The 12,422-nt window shown below is 36.2% G+C and overlaps 1 protein-coding gene across 1 annotated transcript in view; it reads left to right on the top strand.

The window, feature by feature from the left end:
* LOC132378453 (collagen alpha-3(VI) chain-like) overlaps positions 1 to 12,422 on the top strand; it is an 83,654-nt gene that overhangs the window by 58,357 nt on the left and 12,875 nt on the right. Inside the window, exons 21-23 of the mRNA XM_059945380.1 lie at positions 9,956 to 10,018; positions 12,210 to 12,242; positions 12,341 to 12,377. Coding sequence (XP_059801363.1) covers positions 9,956 to 10,018; positions 12,210 to 12,242; positions 12,341 to 12,377 — 133 coding nt within the window. The remainder of the gene's footprint in view (positions 1 to 9,955; positions 10,019 to 12,209; positions 12,243 to 12,340; positions 12,378 to 12,422) is intronic.

Here is a 12,422-nt window from a genome sequence, read left to right as displayed (position 1 = left end):
ATATCCCTATAGAAAAAAAAGAGAAGAAAAAAGAAAGAAAGTATGCCTGGATATCGGAAGATCTCCACACGCTCCATGGAGTTCATAATAGCTTTAATATGTATATTTAATTCTTTCCCCAGATAACCAATAATTTTATCTTCAGAGCACCTATATATTTAATCCTGTTTTTTGTAAATAAGGGTGCCAAATTTTCAGAAATATTTCATATTTATCTCTTAAATTATAAGTAATTTTTTCAAGTGGAATGCAGCTAAAAATTTCATTTTTCCAACAATCTATACTTAAGTATGAATCCGATTTCCAGGTAACTGCAATAGCCTTTTTGGCTACTGCCAATGCAATTTTTATGAATTCTTTCTGATATTTATTCAATTTGGATTTCGATTTTATCCCTTCAATATCACCTAGTAAAAATAATGTTGGATTATGTGGAAGTTGTATTCCAATAATTTGTTCCAGTAAAACTCTTAAATTTGTCCAAAAAAGATTGAATTTTAAAACAAGACCAAGTAGAGTGTAAAGAAGTACCAATTTCTTGATTACATTGAAAACATTGATCAGATAAATTTGAGTTTAATCTATTTATTTTTTGTGGTATAATATATATTTGATGTAAAAAGTTATATTGTACTAATCTTAGTTGAACATTTATTGTATTTGTCATACTGTCAAGGCATAATCTTGACCAAATTGTTTCATCAATTTTAATATTCATATCAGTTTCCCATTTTTGTCTTGACTTATGAATTCCTTGTTTAATTGCCTGTTTTTGAATCAAATTATACATACCAGAAACAATTGTTTTAATTTTTCCTTTATGAATTAAAGTTTCTATTTCATTAGGTTTCGGTAATAACATTGTTTGATCCAGTTTATCTCTTAAATAAGCCCTTAATTGGAAATAACACAAAAGATTAATCACACAAGATTCTTGCTTGGCAGTTAAAAACAGACCAGGCTTCCAAAACAATGAATGCAATTAGAACAAGTGTAAATAAAATTACTTATAAACCTTTAGAAATCAATGAAACTTTAAAATTATTTTTATTCTGAACTGTATCAATCAGAATCACAAAATGATATTCTTGAGATAGAGAGGTTTTTATCACAAATAACTCTCCCAAAATTGAATTCGGAAAAACAGAAATGATTAGATGTGCCTTTTACATTAAAAGAGGTCAAAGAAGCTCTAGGATCACATCAGAGTAATAAATCTACAGGAGAAGATGGTTCTCCACCTGAATTTTACAAAAAGTTTAAAGATTTATTAATTCCTCCTTTTATGGAGCTAATACGCCAAGCGGAAAGAACATATAAACTTCCAGAATTTTTTTTGACAGCTATTTTAATAGTATTGCCCAAAAAAGACAGAGATCTTTTAAAGCCAACATCATATAGACCTATTTCTTTGTTGAACATGGACTATAAAATAATAGCAAAGATTTTATCTAATAGGTTATCTAAATACTTACCAAAATTAATACACATGGACCAAACAGGATTTATTAAAAATAGACAATCGGCAGATAATGTAACTTGGTTACTTAGCATAATTCATTTGGCACAAATGAGGGAAGAAATGAGTGTGGCAGTTGCTTTGGATGCAGAAAAAGCATTTGATAGATTGGAATGGGATTTTTTATTTAAGGTATTGTAAAAATATGGATTAGGAGTATCTTTTATAAAATGGATTAAAACCTTAAATACTAACCCCAAAGCTAAAGTGGTGACAAATGGCTAAATTTCAACATCAAGGTCAACTAGACAAGGTCAACTAGACAAGGTTGTCCACTATCACCTGCTTTATTTGTGTTGGCGATAGAACCATTAGCTGAATTAATTAGAACTGACTCAGATATTATGGGTTTCAGATTTAATCAGGAGGAATATAAGGCTAACTTATTTGCTGATGATGTTCTGATTTATCTAACTAACCATTGCATTTGTTGCGTAAATTATCTTCTAGATGGGAAGAATATGGGAAAATATCAGGGTACAAAATAAATTGGGATAAAAGTGGAATTCTACCCCTTACTAAAGGAGATTATAGTCAATGTCGATTAATAACTCAATTTAGATGGCCGACAAATGGTATAAAGTATTTAGGTATAAGAGTTGATAATGATATAGAGAATTTATATAAATTAAATTATTTGCCATTATTAAAAACAATTCAAGAGGATCTCGATTAAAGGATATTTCTGAACTGATTTCATTCTACACAGGATAATAGCATGGTAATGTATAAGAGAAGTTCGCCATCTAGTGGCAAAACATGATAATATAAAAAATGTAGCAACAGGCACTTTCAGGATCGGGGTACCAGTGACGCAGGTTCAATTCACGCTGTTGTCCTGTAAGGAGTTTGTACGTTCTCCCTGTGCCCACATGGGCTTCCTCCAGGTGCTCTAGTTTCCTTCCATGGTCCAAAGTTGTACAGGTTGGTTGGTGAATTGGTCATTGTAAATTGTCCCATGATTAGGCAAGGGTTAACTTGAGGGTTGTTGGGTGGCGCATATCGAAGGGCTGGAAGGGCCTATTCTACAATGTAGCTCAATAAATAAATCATGTGACAGGTCACATGTGCAGCTGAGTGACTAGAAACAGTAGCTTATGAAGTCATAGAGTTATACAGCGTGGAAAGAGGCCTTTCAGCCCTTTTGGAGAATACTGACCAAGATTCTCATTCAAGCTAGTACTATCTGCTAGTGTTTGGCCCATATCTTTCTAAACCTTTCCGAACTATGGACCTGTCTTTTAAAAGTTGCTATTGTACCTGTCTCGTATGAGTGTAGCTCATTCTACATCAACTCCACCCTCTAGGTTGAAGTAAAAGTTGCCCCCCCCCCCACCACCAAGTTCCTATTAAATCTTTCTTCTCGCATCTTAAATCCATGCCTTTTATTTTTTGATTCCCCAACCCTGGGGACAAGATTGAGTGCATCCATCCTCTCTGTGCCCCTCATGTTGAAGGTGGAATGGGGGTTGCAAGGGTGGAAGCTGTGCCTTGAATCTTTACTCACTGGTCAGCTCATTGGGCATGTGGGAAGGATTTCTGAGGATCAGACTGGGGGTGGGAAGGAGAAATAGGTAGTTAGGTTCTGAGAACAGCACGTAAACAGTTAATGAGTCAAAGAGGATCTTCCTTGGTTCGGAATATAGTTGGTCTGGAAGTGCGCAACAGAACTAGACTCAGAACAAGGTGAACTATTTACCCAAGCAGCTCCCCAGGAATGGGGGGAGATCTGTAACTGGAATCCACAATCAATTTTCTGGATGCTTCAAGCCACAAATGATTGCAACTACTTTTCATTTGGGAAATAAGCTATTTTCAGGAATGTAGTGATGAATGTGGCTGATTTCTAAGGGCAATTACTTCCAAACAAAGCTTAGCCAGGTATCCTTCCCACGGGACCAAACAGTACCACTCTTTATTTTAATGCTATTCACCTCTTGCAGTCCTTGTGGACATTATATTTCCTCCCCAAAGGTCCTTCCTGCTGCACAGTTATTTACCAAATTTGCTTAAACCTCTTCAAGAACATATTGGGACAATGGTCAAAGCCATTTGGAAATGCAAACCTTTCATCCTGTTCACCTTATTCCCCCTCTTCTGCAATGTTTCCCATCGGCCTGGAATGGAATTGCTTTCTCTGCACTATTTCATCCATCAGGCATCGCTCTGCTGATCCCATGTCACCTAATGTGTAAGATTGGGATAAATCAGAGATTACCACTTAAGAAGTCTTTCACTTCCTCACTGTGACTTCTGAAATATTGGCCAAAGGACCTCAGCCGATCACAAAATGTTTTCTACCATTGAGTGATATCCTTTTGTCTAGAGCAGGAATTCCCTATGTTTTTAAACCAGGGACCAATACCATTAAGCAAGGGGTCTGTGGGTCCCAAGTTGGGAATCGCTGGTCTGAAGTAATGAAAGCAATAAATGTGAGATTCATTATACTATTTGACCACATGACACACAGTAGGAGCAGAATTAACCCATTCAGCCCAACATGTCTGCTCTAATGTACCATCATGGCTGATTTATTGTCTCTTTCAACCCCATTCTCCTGCCTTCTCCCTGTAACTTAGAAACATAGAAAACTTACAGCACAATACAGGCCCTTTGGCCCACAAAGCTGTGTTGAACATGTCCCCACCATAGAACTACTGTACCTAGGCTTTACTCATAATCTATGTTCCATGTAGCCATACAGGAGTCTCTTAAAAGACCCTATCATATCCACCTCCAGTACCATTGCCAGCAACCCATTCCAGGCACTCACCACTCTCTATGTAAAAACTTACCCTGACATCTCCTCTGTACCTACTTCCAAGCACCTCAAAACTGTGTCCTCTCGTGCTAGTCATTTCAGCCCTGGGAAAAAGCCTCCCACTATCTACACGATCAATGCCTCTCATTATCTTGAGCACCTCTATCAGGTCATCTCTTATCCTCTGTCGCTCCAAGGTGAAAAGGCTGAGTTCACTCAACCTACCCTCGTAAGGCATGCTCCCCAATCCAGGCAACATCCTTGTAAATCTCCTCTGCACCCTTTCTATGGTTTCCACATCCTTCCTGTGGTGAGGCAACCAGAACTGAGTGCAGTACTCCAAGTGGGGTCTGACCAGGGTCATATATAGCTGCAACATTACCTCTAGGCTCTTAAACTCAATCCCATGATTGATAAAGGCCAATACACCATATGCCTTCTTAATGACAGAGTCCACCTGCGTAGCATCTTTGAGTGTCCTATGGACTTGGATCCTCTGATCCTCCACACTGCCAAGAGTCTTACTATTAATACTATATTCTGTCATCATACTTGACCTACCAAAATGAACCACCTCACACTTATCTGGGTTAAATACCATCTGCCACTTCTCAGCCCAGTTTTGCATCCTATCAATGTTCTGTTGTAACCTCTGACAGCCCTCCACACTATCCACAACACCCTCAACCTTAGTATCATCAGCAGATTTACTAACCCATCTGTTCACTTCCTCATCCAGGTCATTTATAAAAAATCACAAAGAGCAGGGGTCCCAGAACAGATCCCTGAGGCACACCACTGGTCACCAACCTCCATGCAGAATATGACCCATCTACAACCACTCTTTGCCTTCTGAAGATAAGCCAGATCTGGATCCACAAAGCAATGTCCCTTTGGATCCCATGCCTCTTTACTTTCTCGATAAGCCTCGCATGGGGGTACCTTATCAAATGCCTTGCTAAAATCCATATACACTAACATCTACGGCTCTACCTTAATGTGTTTAGTCACATCCACAAAAAATTCAATCAGGCTCGTAAGGCACAACCTGCCTTTGACAAAGCTACGCTGACTATTCTTAATCATATTATGCCTCTCTAAATGTTCATAAATCTTTCCTCTCAGGATCTTCTCCATCAACTTACCAACACTGAAGTAAGACTCACTAGTCTATAATTTCCTGGGCTATCCCTACTTCTTTTTTTGAATAATGGAACAACATCCACAACTTTCCAATCCTCCAGAAACTCTCCTGTCCTCATTGATGATGCAAAGGTCATTGCCAGAAGCTCAGCAAATCTCCTCCCTCACTTCCCATAGTAGCCTGGGGCACATCCCATCTAGTCCCAGTGACTTATCCAACTTGATGCTTTCTAAAAGCTCCAGCACATCCTCTTCCTTAATATCTACATGCTCAAGCTTTTCAGTCTGCTGTAAGTCGCCAAGATCCTTTTCCATAGTGAATACTGAAGCAAAGTATTCATCAAGTAGCTTTGACAAAAAGATCATCAGACATAGGAGCAGACTTAGGCCATCCTACTTATTGAGTTAGGGTGCTGATTAAACTCCTTAACTATTTTTTTTTGAAAACTTTTTTAATTGCATTTTTAAGTAGTTACAATTTGACCATTTGTCACTACTTTAGCTTTGGGATTAGTATTTAAGGTTTTAATCCATTTTATAAATGATGTTCCTAATCCATATTTTTCCAATACCTTAAATAAAAAATCCCATTCCAATCTATCAAATGCTTTTTCTGCATCTAAAGCAACTGCCACACTCATTTCCTCCCTCTTTTGCGCTAAATGGATTATACTAAATAAGCGGGTTACATTATCTGCCGATTGTCTATTTTTGATAAATCCTGTTTGATCCATATGCACTAATTTTGGTAAGCATTTAGATAATCTATTAGATAAGATTTTTGCTATTATTTTATAATCGGTGTTTAATAAAGAAATAGGTCTATATGATGCTGGTTTTAAAAGGTCTCTATCTTTTTTTGGCAATACTATTAAAATAGCTGTTGAAAAAGATTCTGGAAGTTTATGCGTTCTTTCCGCGATATATTAACTCCATAAAAGGAGGAATTAATAAATCTTTAAACTTTTTATAAAATTCAGGTGGAAAACCATCTTCTCCTGGAGATTTATTACTTTGAAGTGATCCCAAAGCTTCCTCAACTTCCTTCAATGTAAAAGGTGTATCTAATCCCTTCTGTTCTTCTGTATTTAATTTTGGAAGAGTTATTTGTGATAAAAATTCTTCTATCTTAACATCAACATTCTTTGATTCTGATTTATACAACTCAGAATAAAAATTCTTAAAAGCCTCATTAATTTCTAGAGGCTTATAAGTAATTTCATTCACTTTTGTTCGAATTGCATTTATTGTTTTGGAAATCTGATCTGTTTTTAACTGCCATGCAAGAACTTTATGTGATCTTTCACCTAGTTCATAATATCTCTGTTTAGTTCTCATAATTGTTTTTTCTGTTCGATATGTCTGGAGTGTATTATATTTTAACTTCTTATTAATAATTTGTCTTCGTTTTTCTTCTGTCATATTTCTTTGAGATTCTTTTTCTAATTTTATAATCTCTTTTTCCAATTGATCTATTTCTATCATATATTCCTTCTTAATTTTATAAGTATAACTTATTATCTGGCCTCTCAACTATGCTTTCATTGCTTCCCACAATATAAATTTATCATCAACTGAATGTAAATTTGTATCTAAAAAGAACTGAATCTGCTTTTTCATAAAATCACAAAAATCTTGACGTTTTAGTAAAATTGAATTAAATCTCCATCTATAAATTGATTCCTCTTTATCTATCATTATCATTGTCTTTATTAAAGGAGAGTGATCAGACAATATTCTTGCTTTATATTCCACATTTTTCACTCTATCTTGAGTATTTGTTGATAATAGGAAAAAATCTATCCTTGAGTATGTTTTATGTCTATTTGAATAGAATGAATAATCCCTTTCTTTTGGATTGATTCTTCTCCATATATCAATCAAATTTAAATCTTTCATCAATGATAGAGTTAATTTTGCTACTTTTGATTTTGTAATAGCCTTTGTTGATCTATCTAAAACTGGATCGAAACAAAAATTAAAATCTCCACCTATTAATATTTTATCATGTGTGTTAGCCAAATTCAAAAAGACCTCCTGTATAAATTTTACATCATTTTCATTTGGTGCATAAATATTCATAAGAGTCCATAGTTCTGAAAAAAATTGACAATGTATAATTAAATATTTTCCTGCCAAATCAGTTAATACATTTTGTATTTTAATTGGTAAATTTTTATTAACCAAAATTGCTACTCCTCTCACCTTTGAGTTAAATGAAGCTGCAATAACATTTCCAACCCAGTCTCTTTTTAATTTCTGATGTTCTATATCCGTTAAATGAGTTTCTTGTAAGAAAGCTATATCTATTTTCATTTTTTTAATATATGTTAAAATTCTTTTTCTTTTTATTGGTCCATTAAGCCCATTAACATTAAAACTTAAAAAATTCTATAGATTGGTCGTTATTTTTAATTATGTTACTCCAATCTATAATAAAACCTAATCTTTCAACTTTCATTGTATCCTGGGAAATCTTTTTAGAAGTCTCCATGTTGCTATGTGTGTCCCCACCAATCATCCAGGCAAAAGAATAGAAGAAAAATAGAAAATAAAGAAAAAAACAAAATACCCCCCTACTAATGTTGTGAAAGAAAAAAAAAACACAACATTACCCCCCTCTATTGTACAGGTCATGGCAATCACCATGATTACATACGTGAATCCTGTAGTAACCGATGCAAAGCTCCCCAGCCCCCCCTCAACATAAAAAGTATATATATATATAAAACATACTATTCTCAGTTACTATTTCTAAAATTTTACTTTTCTCCCTTATATCATCCTTAAATGTCCATCAGTTCCATTCGCTATCTCTGTCTTCATCTTTAACCATTACATTTAAAAGTCTCTACGTTTAATTAGCGAAGAGATGGGAGTTTTTGTGCGAACACCTCCGCTTCTCGATAATCAGGAAAAAATCTTTTTCCCTCCTCCAAAAAAATTATCAGTGTTGCTGGGTGACGCATTAAAAACTTATAACCTTTTTTTCCATAAAACATTTTTAGCTGGATTGAATTTTTTTTTTCTTCAAAAGGTTATAACTTATATCAGGATAAAAAAGAACTGGTTTCTCTGCTATCATCAATGGACCTTTTCTTCTTTTAGCACCTTGGGCAGCCGCCTTAAAAATCTTTTCTTTATCCTGGTATCCTAAACATCTTATCAAAATTGATCGCGGATTTTGATCATCTTGAGATCTTGGTCTTAAGGCTCTGTGCACCCTTTCAATCTCAATTGAAGTTTCTTCTCCCATTTCCTATTTTTCAGGAATCCATTTTTGAAAAAAAATTTATTGGGTCTTCTCCTTCAGTACCTTCTTTAAGTCCAACAATTTTAATATTGTTGCGTCTACTAAAATTTTCGAGCTTATCAATTTTTCCCACGAGTTGTTTTCTTTCTGATGTCCAGGCATCATTATCATCTTCCATCTTCTTCATTCTTCCATCCATTTCTTCCACTTTGACTTCCAAATCTGTAATTTTCTTTTCCATTTTTTCCTGTTTCTTTGTCATTTTATCAAACATAGCCTCCATTTTTGTTATTTTTTTCTTTAATTACTTTTAATGCATTTAATTTTTCTAATTTATGCATTATTTGCCTCAAAGTTTTTTTTTGTATTTTCAGAGGAACTTTCATCTCCATCTTCGTCTGATTTTTCCAGAGAGTCCGACTCTCTCTCAGACTCACTTTCACTGTCGGTTTCAGTAGCTGCTGGGTTTTGTAGTTCTGGTTGCACTCGTTTGTGCATACTCGTTCCTTTACGCATGCACAGTTCTCGTTGATCCTTTCCTTTAGAAATGGCCGATGCTGCCGCGGTCTCCTGTTCTGTTTCACCGGTGGTGTGTTGTACCTGAGTCCGCGGTTCTTCGGTAGAAGTAGGCCTTGATTCTGTTCCAACTTGAGCGGTCTTTGCGGAAGTAGTTTTCTTCATCCTCTGTTTATGAGGCATAGCTTAAAACAATCCAGGGTAGTTTATGAGTAACCTTAAAAAAGTATTGATTGACTTTTCTTCACTTAAACATTAATTTAATAACTTTTTTACAGGAGGGCTGAGTGCCAGCGTCTCGATCCTACGTCATCACGTGACGTCCCCCCCAACTCCTTAACTATTGAATCCTATTGACCTCTCCTCCCTTGTGCAAAATGATTGCCCTCAAATAAAGCATTGTCATGAACACCAGCATTAGACCCCTCCTCCCCCAGGAATACCTACTGATTGAAGCATGTCTGAGACTGTCAAGTGTCCAGCAGATTCCTGCACTTGCTTTGCTTCTTCCTCCCATGAGGGGTGAGCACTTGTTCACCATTCTCATGGACTCTGGAACACAACTATCTCCCGGAGCAAGCACAACACAATCCTCTCAAGTTCCTATAGTGAATCCAGCCATAGTTCAGGTCTCAAACCCTGAGGCTGGGCTTTGAGTACTTCCTTTTGTGAATTGTTATCCAGAGAGTGAAGTATGAAAATGGTGTGAATTTTCCCTTGATAAGATTCCACCAAACTAATGTGACGTGCTCATTCTTGTCAGGGTTATGCTGGTGATCCTGGTGACATTGGTGAGTCGGGAGTGACAGGAAATCCTGGACCAAAGGTAAGATGGTGAGATATTTGATTATTTAGTTTCAAGTTGTCATTACACTTGATACTCCAGTATTTCACACAATTGTCATGGTGTGTTTTACAATCACTGGTACAAAGTTAATACTACTTTATTGAGCATTATACAGCTGCATTACCTGCACATCCGTTATATGTTGAAAATGAAATCTCAAATAATTACTCAACAGCAATCAGTGAATCATTGAATTTTAAAATTTGGTCCCTGAAACTGTCTAAGTTCCATAAGTCCACTTCCTTTACTAAGTTTATTTATCTCAGTTCCCTGCTTAAAAGCTTCCTTACAACCAGCAACTTAATAAGCTTTTGGCCACTCCTTATTTTATAACCTTTTTTCAGTTTGTTCTCCTTTTTTCCCACTGTCTGCAAAGCAGCTTAGTATGTTTTCATGAAAGCACAGTTACAAGCTGGAGTTACATCAAAAATATACCAATAACAACTGAAGTTTATATCCTCTGAATAGAAGTAGGCTTGAGCAAGGTTTACTGCTTCAGGTACAGTGATTCTGAAGGAGAGTATCAATGATGGTCAGGTGACTCTGACCATGACATTGTCTATGGAGAAGATATTCCTCCAGTTATTAGCGGCTATCATATAACATCACCTTTAGCACAGGAGGAGGGGGGGGGGGTAGGTGAAAATGATAAACAATGGTATGCGGTTAATGTAAAGGAAATGAGTCACTTTTCTGATTCAATACACATACACACAAAATGCTGTAGGAACTCAGTGAGCCAGGCGGCATCTATGGAGGAAAATAAACAGTTGATCTTTCAGCCTGAGATCCTTCAATCTGGATACAAAGAGAGCAGAAGTCAGGAAACTTTGCCTTTTAACTCCTCTTCAAAGATGCTGCCTGACTTGCTGAATTCTTCCAGCATTTAATGTGTGTTGCTCAAGATTTCTAGCAACAGCAGCATCTCTTGTGTATATTATTTTGTCTGATAATGCCTGTGTGTTCATCATCTGATAGAATTAAGAGACTTTTATAGGTAAAGTATCCATTACATGTTCAGAGGTCTTCTAGACACAATGGCCACTCCGGAGCTATACAAATTTAATGTACGAGGGGTGATTGATAAGTTTGTGGCCTAACGTAGAAGGAGTCAATTTTAGAAAATCTAGAGCATTTATTTTTCACCTCCTACACTTACACACTCAGTCCAACAGTCATGGAGCATATGGATCTTGGACCTCCAGAAAGTGTCCACAGCATGGGTGATTCATAAGTTTGTGGCCTAAGGTAGAAGGAGATGAGTTATTCAGCTCTTGTTACATGCACTTGCAGTTCTAGTCTTTGAGTGATTATGCAGAAAGTTTGAAGTTAATAACTCATTTCCTTCTACCACAGGCCATGAACCTATCAATCACCCCTGATGAGTTATTAACTGTTGAGTTATTAACTTCAAACTTTTTGCATAATCACTCAAAGAGTAGAGCTGTATGTGCATGTAACGAGAGCTGAATAACTCATCTCTTTCTACCTTGGGCCAGAAACTTATCAATCATCCATTTGTGGGCACTTTCTGGAGGTCCAAGGTCCGTATGCTCCACGACCATGGGACTAACTGTGTAATTGTAGGAGAGGACTAAGTTGAAGAATAAATATGCTAAGTTTTCTAAAATTGACTCCTTCTACCTTTGGCCACAAACCTATCAATTACCCTTCGTACATATATAAAGCAATTGGAAAGCGTAGGGAAAGAACAAAAACATCTGAACCAAATTAAGCATTGTCTCAATTGTCAGCTGAGAGAAATCTTCTCACAGTTCCCCAACAAGAACAGAAAAGACATTTTCATTTCCACATTGTCACTGCTAAATTTTGGTTGTTTTTTTTCACGACTTTCATTTCCTTGATCTTAAAACTGCCAAAGCCAGAGTTTCCCTTAGATATCAGGATAATCTGCCTTTGTATCTGATGTCAATCCAGCTCTCTTCACAGAACCATAGAAAGTTACAGCGTATGATGTCTTTTTCATGGGCAAATATCTCAGATACTTTTTTGGTGAAACAACTTAAATACCATCAATTTTGCTTTTTTTGTTTGGAAACTTTAATTTTCACAGATGAGTGATAGTAATCAGAACTCCACCCTTACTTCTGTAAAGTATAGGTGAATTATCCAGTTTTGCAGTACAACTCTTTCTTTTTGTTCATTATAGGGCCTCAAGGGACCAACAGGTGCAGCAATATCGGTAGGTAACCATACATAGGAACAATTAACAGTGCTGACATTAATTGATATATTTTGTTTAATACTCTTAAAGTCTTAAATTCCATTATTTCATTACAGCCATGTGATCTTATAAAGTCTGTGCGAGCAACCTGCCGTGAGTATCTTTATTAAAAGCTTCAAATCTGTTGGTTCAATTTCA

Source organism: Hypanus sabinus, chromosome 20 (genome assembly GCF_030144855.1).
Source record: "Hypanus sabinus isolate sHypSab1 chromosome 20, sHypSab1.hap1, whole genome shotgun sequence".
In the NCBI taxonomy this organism is placed as follows: Eukaryota; Metazoa; Chordata; class Chondrichthyes; order Myliobatiformes; family Dasyatidae; genus Hypanus; species Hypanus sabinus.
The sequence above is the reverse complement of the archived record's forward strand: the minus strand, read 5'-3'. Positions and strand labels throughout refer to the sequence as shown.